General features: G+C 41.2%; 1 protein-coding gene across 1 annotated transcript in view; it reads right to left on the bottom strand.

The window, feature by feature from the left end:
* The window catches only part of grin3ba (glutamate receptor, ionotropic, N-methyl-D-aspartate 3Ba), a gene marked incomplete at both ends in the record, with an annotated part of 70,778 nt that overhangs the window by 14,018 nt on the left and 40,996 nt on the right, over positions 1–15,764 (bottom strand). Inside the window, 6 exons of the mRNA XM_083923622.1 lie at positions 638–753; positions 4,990–5,135; positions 5,438–5,584; positions 8,545–8,781; positions 9,576–9,847; positions 10,652–11,148. Coding sequence (XP_083779748.1) covers positions 638–753; positions 4,990–5,135; positions 5,438–5,584; positions 8,545–8,781; positions 9,576–9,847; positions 10,652–11,148 — 1,415 coding nt within the window. The remainder of the gene's footprint in view (positions 1–637; positions 754–4,989; positions 5,136–5,437; positions 5,585–8,544; positions 8,782–9,575; positions 9,848–10,651; positions 11,149–15,764) is intronic.

Genomic DNA, 15,764 nt, shown 5'->3' with positions numbered 1-15,764 from the left:
TGTGTGTGAGCATGTGCACACATTATGAACTTACATTATTATGTGTGATTGTGTGAGTAGATGTTCATGCTTTGAGGTGTATATAATGTTTGTACGTTTGTCAGTGTTGCATGACAGAGAAAGCGGTTTTCTACAGTATGTATGTACAGTTACAATATTTTGTTTGTGAGTGCATGCACAAGTGTGTATTTATATGTGTGCGAGGCGCTTTTGGTTTGTGTATATGTCTTTGTGAGTATTTAATCACATTGTGGGGACTCACCTGTCATCTGGGGACAAAAGCAGGTCCCCACAAAGTCAATTTATTAGGCTATTATGACTAGATTTTAGGGTTAACGATACAACTATTATTAAGTTAAGGTTCATGTAAAGGTTGGGGTCATACATTAAGTGTTTTTGATTCAAGTTTAAGTTGATTTGTATGGCATGTGTTGCAAACTGTTTTAAAGCGAGAAAAAAATTAAAAGAGGAAATAAAGACAGATATTGGATGGTATATTATCAGCAAAGCGAAAGCAAAAATAACCAACAACAACTTGCTTTTAAAAATGCCACCAGGGAAGGACTGAAAGTCAATACAATGTCCTTCCAAGTAATAAAAACAAGGGTGTCAAGTGTGTGTGAGCCCGCGTACGCACCTTCAATGGCGAAAGGTTTCCCCACAGTGAGCAGTTTGCACTCTGCGTCGATGGAGACCTCAAAGTCCAACAGGGCTTTGTCCATGATGAACGCATCCAGGGCAGGGGGATCTGTCCTTCACCACACACACACGCAGATCACAGGAGTGAGAGAGAGAAGCATTAATTGAAGACGGCTTACTCTAAACTTTTGAAGAGCTGTTAATCAGATCTCCCTCCCAAAACTTTCTCACTCTCCCCAGACCCACGAAAGAACCCTGTATTTGGGTATGTCATGGGTTTTGTCATTTATACAGAGGATGAGATTAACTGCATTCTAATACCCTGTGTAAACACATACATCATTACCTAAACCAACAGTCTCTGTGGCAGACTGATAAGGCATTATACACATCGCTGAAGACTCTCCTACTCTGGCAATATCGATCCAATTGACCTAAATCGACCCGTAATTATAGACCGTTCCTGTGTGCAGCCTCTGCAGCTGACAGGAGATAAGTTTCAGGTTTCAGGTTACGAAGCACAACACACTGGATTTGAATTATATATCGACACACAAACACACTGATAAAAGAGAAAAGATAATTTCCTGACGCACACACGCATGCACGGACGCACGGAGGCACGCACGCACGCACGCACGCACACACACACCCAAATTGACGTACAAATTGCGCAAACATATTCACACGCACACATTTATGCATACACTTAATTTAAATTGCAGACGGATAAACAAGCATAAATGCATTATTGTAAAAAGCATGCCCATAAAAAAATATAGCAGACTGGTCAAATTCATTGAAACTTCTTGATATTCGTGTGCAACTAAAGGTTGACTTTACAAAGTCTTTAACTGTGCTGGAAAAGCAGAAATGTCTGTTTTTCCCCCCTGTCTGTCAAATACGAGGCACAGGGAGAAGAGAGAGGAAGGCTTCTTTAGGGAGTAAAGAGGGTCGGAAGTTATCCGATGCCAAGCCTCGGGATAAGAGTGGTGTTTGTGTGTGTGTGTGTGTGTGTGTGTGTGTTTGTGTGTGTGTGTATAGGCATGAAAGTGTGTAGGTAAGATTGTAAGTCATAAGCCTGTGTGTAGGTATGCGCCTGCATTACTTACTCTGAGCGTATATATTTGTGTTCATGTGCAGCTGCATGTGTAGCCACTGGCATTCTGTCTGTTTGGGAGAAGGCTTTTGAGTTTTTTTTCCTCTAAGAGTTGAGTGCCGTATTGGGGTCAGTAGATCTGCCAACACAGTATTTTACTGCCTCACTCCGGTTCTCTGCACTACTGTGACTTCCACTTCTGCTTCGCCACGCACGCAAACAAGCGTCACCTTCATCTTCCCTGTTCTAACCCTTTTTTTCTGATCAGGCGCTTTGTATCTTCCCAGTTGTAACACAACGTCAGCACATGCACTGTCTCAGCATCTCCGCTGGTGCTCTATGGTGCAGGTATTGTGTCAGAGAAGCATATGCGATTATAGCTGTGAGTGTGTTTGCTGCGTGTGGTACAGAAGGTCTCTGTACTTGGATAAGCAAGGATGAACATATTTTTTTCTTGCAGGTCTCAATTCCAGTTGTGGAATGTAACTTGAATCAAGAGCTGTGCCTAAGTACCTATTTGAGCTATTTGTACTTGAGTACTATCCTTCTAATTTACTACATTTCAGAGGGAAATATTGTAGCTTTTACACACAACATATAATGCGTATAAAATAGGATGTATTTACGTATTATGTTACAGATCAAAAGTATATAAAATATTACAGTAAACTATTACTTACACAAATGCATCAGTAATAGTAATTCAATAATATACTATATAATCACATAGACAGTGGTAATTTCTTTGCATTATGAGTACTTTTACTTTTGATCCCAAGTACATTTTGCAAAAAATACATTCACCGAAATGAGATTAACATTGCAGGACTCTCATTTTTATATTGCAGTGAGTAGTTAGTAGTACAAGATCTGAATTCTTCCTCCACCCTTGCTAAATGAATGTATTCTGTGTATCCATGTCCACGTGAGAGTTTATATGACCCCCATGTGTGTTTGAATGAAGTTATAAAAGCCATTAGAGCACAAAGTAATACAACATGATGTTTAACTTGAATTCATTCATTAGATTAATGAATAATACGGCCCGATCCCAAAGTCCCTTAAAGGCCTCAAAATGGTATGAAAACAAATGAGACAGCCCTTTGTGACAACATATAATGTTTCCTTGAGGACACCAAAAAATGTTACGTACAATTGTGGATTTGGGAATTTTTCCTTTCATGGCCAAGGATGATTCATATTCCAGTATTCCAATGTAACATGCCAGGCTGAATAAATTAAATCATTTAAACAATTTCCCCCTGGGATTATTAAAATATTTCTGATTCTGATTAAACAGAAATGTGACAGTACATTTTCTTTTGACCTTTTTTTTGTTTTTTTTAAGCTTCTGGGCTACCCCTGGTAACCCTGGGTTTATAAAGTCACAAAGCTATGAATCATGGGTATTTTCTAAGGCAAAGTCTGCATATATGCAGACTTATGGAAAGTGTGCATAAAGTGCACAAAATGTCTGGTGGAGAGCCCTCAAGCACTTGTCGATTTGACAGTGGGAAAGCCCTAAGCCCTTGCAGACTCACCGGGAACACGCCTCAGAGTCTGTGAGTGTGGACAATAGGATTGGGCCCACGTTTCCTCGACCAGCACTTATTTGGGTGTTGAGAAACACAAATATGCTAGTCGGTGTACTCCAATAGAAATTAAGACACTGGCAAGGTTTTGTGATCACTCTACCTCAACTCGAGATACAAAGTAGTTACTAAGTTAAAAGTATCACAGCAAAGGATCCACATTAGAAATTAAAAAATGGACCAAACCAAAATGGGTTCATCCTTAACTGCTGAGCTTATTAGAGAAGTGACAGATTTATATATGGAGTTAAGGATGTCTTCACATACAATCATAAACCTGAATGATGTAATTGTCAAATATACAGAGTGCTGAAAAAACAGGTTACATGTTCCAAGTTAATATCATATGCAGGATATGAGGAAAACCAGGTAGGACTAACATAAAACACGTGACAGAGATACTTGCATATGCACACATACACATGCATAAACATACTCTATACCTCCTCGGTCTGTAAGGTCATGTGGTAGCAGTCTGCTAACCGTTCATGTGGTCAAAACTAAAGAGCTGGAACAAACTTCCAGAAGATATAGGACTTGACCCAAACTTCGACTACCTTTAAATCCAGGTTAAAAACGTGTATTTCCTGTATAGCCTTTGAATGAACCATAACTACTCTCTTTTATTTATTTCTCATCTTTGTTAATTTCTTTTAAAATCATTCGTATCCCTTGGATTTATGTGTTTGTGCTGTGTTCAGTGTTTTAATGCATTATGTAAAGTACTTTAAACTGCTTCTGTGAATAAATTGTGTTATATAAATGAACTTGCCTTGCCTCCCTGCTTTCATCTTCACACAATCCCCATTCGACACCCGATCTATCCATTCATCCTCGGCCCTCATTTCATCAGTTTGTCCGTGACCGTCATTTATCTCTAAATTCAACACTTTTAATGAACAAAATTCCTTTAATTTTTTTTAGACTTTTTGGTTTTTTAAATGTATGTAATTCACAGGCTTTCGCCTCACTTAGACCCTGTGCCAAAATTCAGCATGGGTGGATAAGGAAAAGCTAAAACCAACGCAGGGTTCAAATATATTCAGCTCACAGAGTGATGAGGATGTGATGGTATCTGTCGGATACACAAGCAAACAGCGCGCTCACTAGCATAAGAAAACATCAACCGATGGCTTCGACGTAACATCACTTGAGGTGGATTAAGATCAAAGGGGAAATCAAACCTAAAACACAAATTGCATTGAGTTACACTGAGCAATTGCATTGATGTTAGATCAAAATGTCAGAAGTTATAAAAGAAAAAACAGCAGGATGGAACTCAGAACATCCAAAGTTTGACATTTTTGTAGTTGGTACTCTTGACATTTATATTTCATGTAGGTGTCTATGGGTGACCTCCAGATGACATCATTAACTGTATTAACTATTTCCTGTAGGATATTAGCACAGCACATAGAATATACAGTAGGTGCTGCGTGGCTGTAAATCTGCCACGTTTGTTTGCTCTTATTGAGTATGCACGTTTGCTTGCTGTTATTTAGTATGCACAGTGCGCATGAAACATAAATGCAACGAATACAGACAACCACAGATAACAGATGTAAACGTGACTGGCTTGTTTGTTTAATTTCAATACAGTCTTTTTTAAAAAAAAAAACAAAAACAAATGTTTATTGTGTGCATGAGTTTGTGTCTTACTTCAACATATGCACGCCTTCCGGAGTGGTGGGCTGGTTGAAGCGTCTCATGTAGTCGTGCATCTCTGGGAAGCTCTTCTTCATGTAATCCTCAGCGCTGCTCTCCCTCACCGTCCCGAAACGGAAGCCCAGCGACGGATGGTGCAGCTGTGGAAAATACACAGGAAGACATGGGTAGAAGAAAAGGTGGAGATGGGTTGTGGAATTGATAAAGAGAGAGAGAGAGAGCGGGTGAATATCACGATGTGCCTAATATCCAATTCACTGTAGCCCTGAACTCCCTACAGGGTTTAGGGATATGGAAAGTGATAATCCTTCACAAATAATTCCACTCTGTACTCATTAGCTTGTCCTTGTGTAAGATTAGTATGTGTGTACATGTGGGTCTGTATGTGTGTGTGGCGCGCTGACATGCAGTTGCGAGTTTGTGTCCTTGCTTGCAGTCCAACCTTGTCGTCATGAATTCCCGAGACCTGCTCGAAGGTCTTCTCTCCGACCATGACTGCAGCTAGGTTGGCGGTGTAGCTGGACAGCACCAGTAAGCAGAAGATGGCCCAAAGGTTCATCAGGAAGCGCCCGGTCCAGCATTTAGGAGTCTGCAGAGCGGAGATGTATACCAAGAGATTTTTTTGTTCTGTTTGGGTTGATTTAGCTTCTGTCTAATTATTAAAAAATAAAGTAAACAGAAAGAAAAGAGAAAAAACCTCGACGAGTGAATCTAAACTGAAAAGTGTCATGATGTCAAGACAAAGGTTAAATAGACTGACAAACAGCACGGAGGAAACTGAGATGAAAAACAATTTAAAATACAAATGTGTGAAGAAAGGTGCTTTCAGGTCATGACATAAATGCAGAGGCTCTGAACCTCCCCCTCCTCCCCTATTGTCCTCACCCTCCTTTAAATCAAAATGAAACCCAGAGTAAGGGTAATCAAGTTAATCAAAACCAACCAGAAGAGGAGCTAATGCAGAGGAGAACAGTGTGACTGTTGCACATCAGAAATATCTTTCGATGAAATCGCCTGCCCAGGGGAATGAATCCACCTGAACATTGTGATCATTTATTTATTCCGCCAATTAAAATCCACTTAACATCAAGAGAAGAGATGAATTTCTAATTAATGAGACATTAATTATATAAACAAGGTTGTAACCCATTACTACGAAGGTGTTGGGTTTGTTTTCAACTCCATGCATAATTAGTTGGTGAATTGAAAGGGTAGAAAGGGAGGGAGTCTTAAGAAGCTATATATTTCTTTAAGGAAGTTATGAAATATGGGAAAAAGTATTTTTTTTTTACACAATGCAGGTGCTTATTTGAAGATATAATGACATCTATCACTGTCAAATTTGATCGGCAGTAGCTACTAGCTAGCTAATTAAGCTAATGGTAGCCCTGTGAGTTCCCCTGCTCAATATCCTTATAGCAGGACACATTATCAAGAACCTTCAAACGGTTTTGTTCGTTATCATTCAAACTGCATTTGTATTGTCCATATCCTTTGTTCTCTTGCAACTGCAAAGCTAGCCCCTGTCACTCTCTTACAATGTTTATATCAATAGACATAGGACCCTGGGGACATAGGGATGACCCATTTTTCCCGCAGATTCATTTAAAAATAAGAATCCTGTAAAAGGAGTCTTAAATGTACACTTGATGGCTATTTACTGTACATGATATCATGCTTAAATAATGAGACTAAAGCCGCATGTAACTACTAGTTTTCAGTATAAGGAAAATGTATGATTAGACTGTAACTGTAACTCAATGTTATAAGAGAAACGGCTTTGAGGAAGGAGACTACCTAATGTGTTTGGCAAACGTAACAATTTCAGGTGACATTGGTTGGGGTTGCATAAGTGTTGAACCAAGTCCAATACAGAGCAGAACAAAGCGTCTACGTCACCCTCTGCTAGGATCCAGGACCAGCTTCCACAGAGTGAGTAATACAACAGAGAATATACACGTTTTGAACAGATCTTTTTTTTTTAATCCCACAAACTGATGTATTGAGTTAATCATGTGCCCCTTGGCCTTGGAAGTAATGGTCCATCACAACTGTACATTCGGTAGTAAGCTAGTAGTTGCACACGATTGCAGCATTTCTAGAGAAACACTCCATTGCTTGCACTTTTGCTTGTGTGATTAGCTTTTGGAAAGAACAAAAATGTGTTTTTCCATTGGATTAATTGGTTCTGAAGACTTAAAATGGTCCAAATTGTATTGAACTTAAACACGACTATAAAGGTGACTCCAGGGAAATAAGGTATTATTTGCAATTTAGCAATCGATTGACTTGCCCACTGTCCTCCCCATAGCCTAAATGAATATGACTCTTTGGCTCTGACCCAGCCCACAGAGGTTCAGTGTTCCTCAAGGGCATTTTAACAGGTCACACAGCTGCTAATATACACAACCTGTTAATTGACACATTGCCAGTTGCCAGGATCAAACCTGTGACCTTTCAATTATGGGAGGGTCTCTCTAATCACTTAGTTTCTGTTCCACCAACGTCCTTTACACTGCTTCCTTTAGGGACAAAGTGTGATTAAATGAATATTATGATAGTGTGCATACTCACTAAGAGGAGGTATAGGAATAATTAAAGCTAATTTTGTTTCAGATATATAATGGAATGTGCTGCATGAAAATTTGAAGAGCAACTATACGATATTATAATAATGGATTTTGGCATAATATGATGCTGTTTAAAAGAAATTGCATTGTGGTTGGGTGGGTGGGTTCATCACTCAAATCTGACAGGTTTCTGAAGGCTTTTACTGCGAATTTAAGGTGCATTTAATCTCTAAACAAAAAAAGAAAATAAGGGCAATACATTGTTTTTCATCTTGCTGCATATTTTTAAATGGACGGATTTGCCTCAGTCTGCGAATTTGACTTCCATCTGTCCTCACACGTCTCTCTCGTACTTACTGCCTGGCTCTCCAACTTTACCCACCTACTTGCACTCTCCCCTTTACGCCATGCTCTGTCTGCCCTGCTCCATGTCGCGCTCATTCTGATGCTTTTCTCTGCATGCCCACTTACCCTTTCAACCCTGTCTCGCCATCATTCTGTCAACCTCCTTTTTGAAGCCTGTTTCCCAATTTGCACTCTCACCCTTCCATCCCCCATTGGTCCCTCTTCTTTCTGCTTTTCTTGTTTTCAACTTTGTGTCTGGCTACTTCCGGGAGTTAACCTCTACTTGCTCCTGCCTTTTCCACCTTCATCCATCTCCATCATCTTTGCCATATCTCCTTCAATCTCTGTCGGACCACTTACCCTTTCCCCTCTCCCTCCCTGTATGTGCATTATCCTCCCTGTACCTCTCCACTTCATCACTGCCTACCTTCTTAACCTCTCTCCTATCAATCTCTTTTCCTCCCAAGCTATTTCTATCATCTTTTTTTCCATGCCTCTTTTCCCTCTAACTTACTCTTCGGACTCTGACTCTTAATAATAATAATGCACACCACCCCTCCCTTTCTCTGCAATTTCTGCTCCCTCCCTCCTCCGGCATGATGCCTATTTATCACAGAGAGGAGAGCTACCTTACCTTGGTGGCGACAGTTCGTCCAAACAATATGGCATAGCAGAGGTTGAGGGCGGAGGAATAGGAGAACACACGCAGCCTGTTCCTGCCATGGGGTGTCATGCCGAAGGGGCTGTTCCACTCGTACAAGGTGAGGAAGAGCGCGGTGAGATGCAGCGTGACAAAAATACCCACCCACATGGACCAGTGGAGGGGCCACATGAAGGCTCCAATGGGGGCCGCAGTGTCTCGGCTACGAACCTGGTAAGTCAAAAAAATAAAAAGACAAAATGTAAGCAAGAAACTGAAACAAGAATGAGATGTTTTGCATTTTCGTGGTAAATTGGGATTATAATTACACTTCCAGTTTGTAGGATCTTGTCAGTCAATGTCTCTGACCCTCCTCGGCATGATTACTTTAAAAAGTTGCATATATTGTTTTTGTGCTATTCATCATTTCCTGAAGGCAAGAAATCACTTTTCCAAATGGAACCGTATTGTCAGATCATATTATGCATTGCAGTTTGTCAGCCACAGAGGGAGAAGTTAACAAGTCAAGAGTGTTTGAGGTCTCTGCTAAGATGGCTTCTCCAAATGCCTCTCACACTCCTTATACACTCTTAAACTGTCTTTCATTTTGAACTTCCATAATTGTCCACTGAAAACTCAGCAAAGTAATTATTCACAACTAATGATCTTGTGTTCCTTTCCCAGAAGACTGGATGAGCTGGGCATTAGGGTGAAATAAAGTACTTGCAGATCATATTGTCAAAGCATACAGAAATACTGTCAATGAGAGAGAGAGAGAGAGAGAGAGAGAGAGAGAGAGAGAGAGAGAGAGAGAGAGAGAGAGAGAGAGAGAGAGAGAGAGAGAGAGAGAGAAAGAGAGAGAGAGAGAGAGAGAGATTGACGAATCAAAGTAACACTAGAAGACTGCGATGCTGCCTCTGATTTGCAATGTAGTATATTTTCAGGGCATGCTCCATGCCTTCTACAATCATGTAAACACAAACTCGAGACTCCCACAAACTAATGATGACTGCCAGCAACTGTACCAGAATGCCCAGGCTGGTGGAGTAGAAGGGCGAGGTGAAGTCGATGACTCTACTCCTGGCAGAGTTGATGGAGAAAGAGGTGACAGCCATGTCCGCCGTTCCGCTCAGCAGGTCCCCGACCAGCCCCGTCCAGCGCCCTGTCCCGCTCAATGCACCATACTTCCCGTCTCCGACAATATAAAGGTCAAAGGTGAACCCCATGTCCTCTGCCAGTTTTTCCAACAAGTCGATGCAGTATCCATAGCAACACTTCCTCAGGTCCTCCGGTAGATCTTACAGAAAAAGGTGATAATAATGTGAAATTTATCTGCATATTCTTTGCAAGCACATGCGCTGCATATCTGGGAATGCGTCCTCACCTTTTGACTATAGAAAATATTTATGGTTCCCCACAGGACACTTGTTTTTAATTAGTCCTGCACTTATGCTAGGAATGCACACTAAACATCAGATGGGAAAATGTAAAAACCATTGCATAGGAAAAGTAAAAATTGACAGGCTTTAATATCAAATTATATCAAACTTTGTCATTTTGCAAAGTCCGTCAATAAATAAAACTTGGCACAAAGGTCTGCACGAGTTCTGACTAAGCACCAGCATATGGAATTTTATTTATTCATCCTTAATACAAAGTTTTATTAGCCATCTTCCATATGTCATCTGCTGATTCTAATCAAGGAAAGTTAAAATACCTTATATTTTACTGCTATACAGTAGGCTGCCTGTGTGGTTTCCTAAATCCGAAATATCGTACCTGGTATTTCTTTGACAAGGCAGTCCTGATCTCTTATTGATTTAATGCCTTTGATCCTCCACATTCGTGAAACAGAGTTGTAGAGCTGAACCCTTGACACTGCACTTGGTATATTTTGGGACTGACTAGCCATGATACCTTATTGATTTTACTTTGAAAATCCATTCCTATCTTGAGCAGCAAAAAAGTAGCCTGTGATACAGAAATAAGATCTAAGCCAAGAGATCTAACAGTTTACATAAGAGAAGCTTCAACATTTCATAGATTAGAACTGATGCCAACACTATGCTGTTCTAAGGACACATGCCAAAACCAAACTCACCATTGCCCTCCCAGTCTGTAACGCTAGAGTTTGGGTTGTGCAGCTGGTTGAAGAGGCTCTGGATTAGGTCGGACCGGTTGGTTCTGGGATCCAGACAGAGCTGACCGGCTGGACACAATCCATCTTCATCCACCTCCCGTGTGAAGACAAATGGGTGTTCCACCAGTGTCACCACCCTCAGGCGTTGTCCCTCAACAGATTCTCCTGGCCTCCAACGTCCTCCAGCGTTAATGTCCCCCTGGCCGTCTCCTCCCCTCACCCCGGCTCCAAGACCTTGTCCCTGGCTACTGCCGAACCCTCCCACAAGTCCCAGGATCCCCCCTTCTAGCTCCAGCCTGCCTCGGGTCCACTGGCCTACAGTCACCCAGGCTGGCTGGCCAAGGGCTCCCCTCTTCAGGCTCCACACATGGAACAGCTGGGAAGAGAGGACCCGAGAGAGGCCAGCATCCACCTGGACCAGGCCTGTGGCACCGGTGAAGGAAGTGTTGGAGAGAAACCTCAAAGAGCACAGAGAGGAAAACAGACAATAAATGAGAGACAACAAAGATCTGTGCTGGGCTATAGCAGTTTAGAAATATAGCCTGCAGTAATACACAACACTAAAGCCTGATGAAAAAACATTTAAAAAAAAACCCTACAAAAAAAATTGTGGGGAAAAGCAAGGAAAATGTTACAAACGATGTAGATGGGCATGGTTTTCTTGTGCAGCTTTAGCAAGTCTAGTCTCAGATGGGTAATTGCATCTCCCAGAAAGTCATAATTAAAAGTTAATGCAGTGCAGTGAGGGTCTCCTGCTATCTGCCAGTCCATACAGACAGTCATTGCCATTCGTCTCACTCGCCTGGCGGTCCAGCGTCAGTCTTCGCAGTGGAATAAATTAGTTAGAGCAATCCCCGTTTGCACAGAAATCTGCCCTGGCCTTTTGAACCGTGCAAGTATTGTTAGCTCACGTCGTAGCATTTGATCATGTGAGCATCGTCAGGTGATCTCCCAATATGAAATCATTCAAGTACTATTAGATCGTGTGTGGATTAGTGGGGGCTTATCAGGAGGTCAGTGAATATCATAGGGGTGGTTGTTTAAATGTTAAAGTATGCAGGGATCGCTGCATTCGACAAGGGTGCTGAACCGTGCAGGGACTGTTGATTTTGTCTGGGTCAAGGCTAGAAATGGCAAGTTTTCCTTCCTGTTAATGGAAAAGCCATAGCCTGTTCTCAGAGCACAAAAATGGCCTTTGTCTTTTGCTCTTTTCTGTGGTCCCTTCCTCATCTCAAAGTTATACGTTGAATCGATGAGCACAGAACTGGGCAGGAGAACTTTCTCCATTAAATATGGGACATGCAAAGGAAAATGAAAAGATTAAATTGATCATGAGGGTCATTAACCTCACCTCCAAGCCTTTACTGGACTAAAGCATGTCTGCGCCACACATAGAACGAAACAGCATGTGAAGGTATGTAAGAGTTTGTGTATTCTGCTTGCGCTTTTTTATTTTATTACCCTCTTACTTCACTTTGGGATTTACTTCAACGGCACAATATCAATTTATAAACCCATTCCATGCACCATGATTCTAAAGAGCTGATTAAAAATGCCTCTGATTTGAAAGTCATTGCCGTCCCATTCCATGTTAACTTATGTTTCCTCATCGGCGGCTCCCTCTGTCTCTGTGACCATAAAAGCGGAAGTGCTAGCCTTGCCTTGAGCTGAAATCACTCATGCTAATAGGGTGGCTGAATCATCATATCCCATAGACAGCAGATTCATCAAGCCAACCCACTCCAGACTCATATACTATGCTGTAATGGCTGCGGCTGGACACAAAAAAAAATAACCATAAGCTTCACTTTACATCTCTTATGTGAGCAGAGAAGTGCAAAGCTCCCTTCCCTGAGGTTTGTGACATTTTTGGATTCGCGCCCAGAGATAAGAGTGTGAGATGGGAGTAGGAGATAATATAGAGATAAGAACAGGGGTGTAAAAAAGTATGGCACACTTTTAAGCAGCGGCGCCTTTTAGTTATGGGTTCTGTTGTGTCGCATCGGACCAGAGGCTGCATTTAAAGAATGGACTGTGGATGTCAAAGCGAGTTGATAAGTAAGCCAAGCGGTGTCAGAGAGGGATGGTTTCGTCTCGCTAACACCTGGCCCCGGTTTACACACTCTGAAAGTAAATGTCAGCAGAGTGGCCAGTAAATGATGACTCTATAAAAGAGTCCCAGGCATGTGTCTCACTCCCTTATCCCTCCATCTCCTTTACTTTGGAGGAAAGTTTACTCCCTGTGTCTTTGTCTGTCTGGGATGATATGTGGCTTGCTTGTTTCAATGGTTTTAATCTCTTCAGGGGAGATAGAATCAGCGTGGCAGCTGTGTCGAGTGAGATGGCACTGACTGGCAGATCTCACTCTGATAACAACAGCCCTCCTTGCTCTCATTTTTTCCTCCCTCACATCCTTTCCCCACAAAAGTTTCTCCTTCCTTTCCTTTGACTTTATTTTTTATTTTCCGTCTTAGCTTTCCTACTTCCTCCTGTCTTTTATCTATATGTTTGTCTTTGACTACTTCATCCTTACTTTTGGGAATAAGCGCCCAGGCATATTTGGATTCTGGGCATTCCTCAAAATGAAATAAAAAGTGGCTACTTTCTCACATTTTTCTGTGGCTTTATCATCATTGGTCCACTGCTTTGAATGGTAACATTCTTGTGCAGCTTGTGCACTTGTGCTCCCTCACACCTTCCTCTTCTTCTTATATCTCTAGACATCCTCTCTCCCTCCCTGCCTTTCTTCACTCTGTCCCTTTGGGCATTGAGCTGTTAATTGCCTTTTCCATGTGGAGGTCTCTTACTTCCCTTCAGCTTTGTTAGGGCTCTCCGGAGCAATGGCATGTCTGGCTGTTGCAGTGGAAGGATAAGAATCAGGGAGTACACTGGAGGGAATGGAGTCTAACTGGACCATTATGAATAGTGCGATAGAACGACCTGTTTTATCAGTCTCTCACAGGCCAGAAACAAAGGTCACTGACACTATATTGTGGAGGACTTTAATATAAATAGCCTTTTCTGATAGTCTAGACTATTTCTTAATTGGCCCTCCACAGGAAGATTGTGAGTTTCCCTGGTGTCCTGATGAAGTTTGAGTCCGTTTAAAAGCATAACTTATTGTTTTATTTATTGTACAACTGCACTCAGACACAAGGACAATGTTAACATACTGATGTTTAGCAGGTACAGCATAATATTCATCATGGCTACCATCTTAGTTTGGTATTTTCCATGCTAGGATTTGCTAAACAGCCATAAACAAAGTTCGAGGCTTCGCAAGAATATCATTCCTTCTCCGGGTATTATTATAAACCAAAGTATTGGATATATTTCAATTTTGACCTGGTGATAGTGCTAGATGGAAAGTTGAAGGTGTACTCTGTAAGAAATGAGGTACCTTGTTCCTAGCGGCCTCTTTGGTGGTAAGATGTGGTTGCCTTTTTTTGTGCTCTTTTGTAAACTTTATTGACACACATTCACCTCTCTACTTCCAGTCAATCCCCTATATGTTAACCTCCTAAATCCATACACACGCACAAGTTTCTATTACACTTCTGCCCTTACTACAAGCCTGACTCAGAAGTTGGAAGTTCCCAATATCCGATTACAAGTGAACACAGCATAACTGTTAGTGATGATCTGGGCCTGCAGACCAACCGCTGTCAGCAGCGTCACTAACATGGCGGAGTATTTACATCTAGGGAGGGAATGTCACCACAGACACGGATATTGTAATACTCGACAAAAAGGCAAGCACAAGTGCTTTCATTATTAGGTCATATGATCAATCACCATTGTTATGACTGATCATAGTAACTTAAAAGACAATTAAATAGATGAAAATCTTACAAGTATAGCCTTAAGGGATTACCAATGTTATTATTCATCCAGTGTAGTACAGGAATACCAAATGAATAGCAATCTAGCCAAAAGCTGTATAGACATTTTACTAAGGAAAAAAAAAAGTCCTCCTCATGTTGGCACTAGAGGAAAGTCAAAGAATTCCTGCATTTGATGCCAAGTTATAAAAAAAAAGGATAATTTGTAGGGTTTTGCTCAAAGCCAATCACCGCAAGTGTTCTTCGATATATTGAGACTTTTGACTGGCCCTCTACCGCAGCAGCAACACCCATACAGTCAATGGTGTGGTGAAGTCGGGTGCAGTGTTTTTGATGAAGTTGGCAGTTCAGCGTGCCGGCGTGTTTACATTCACATGATGGATATCGAATGAATTAGGAAAAAAAGGTATCAAATGAAATACTCCACTGGTATCGGTATCACTTTGAAGTTACTGGTTTCATATTTTATTGCCCAGCCCTACTGGGGGACCATGGATGTCTGTACAAAATATAAAATAAATCCATCCAATGGTTGTTAAAATATTTCAATCTGGACTCAAGTTACATTGCTGATGCTGCTAACCATAAATTTGCACTGCTAGCATGGATAAAACTGAGCAATTCAATCATATTAAATCTAATCAACTTGTTTTAACTTTAATAATGAATGTCCAGTAATACTGCTTTGGAACCTAACGACTCCCACTCCACATCTTTTAGCCTCTGGCCCTCTGTGCCAAATTGTTTTGGCATCCTAGTGTTCAACTTAACTGCAGGACGAAAGAAACGCTGTGAGGATCCAGCTTGCGATTATGTGGGTGGTGTTGATGATCACTCTCAGCTGGCAGGCTCCATGTATGTTCAATATTTGCTGTGGGCCCAGCTCAAACCACAAAATCCTTCTCTCACCAGTGCCACAAAAGTTGGAAACATGCTGTTTTATCCATTGCACCGTAATAAAGTATCCATGTCAACCGGCAGAGCAGAGATACTTACCTTTGGAGTGAGTTTATAACACAGGGTTTCAGTGTATCACACAGTATCAGCCGCATAAGAGGGGTTGTAATGTCTGAGTGTACAAATTTTTATTTTATTTTTGCTGTGCAAAAATGTAAGGATTTAGTTTTTTTTTCTGCTTTGAGCAAAAACATTTATGGTTTAATATATATTTCAATATGCTTTTTTACTGTATATGTTTGTATGCGTTATCGCGGACTGCACCTTGACAGAAC

This window comes from Echiichthys vipera (assembly GCF_963691815.1).
Source record: "Echiichthys vipera genome assembly, chromosome: 12".
NCBI classification, from domain to species: domain Eukaryota; kingdom Metazoa; phylum Chordata; class Actinopteri; order Perciformes; family Trachinidae; genus Echiichthys; species Echiichthys vipera.
This window is presented reverse-complemented; position numbering and strand designations above follow the sequence as displayed.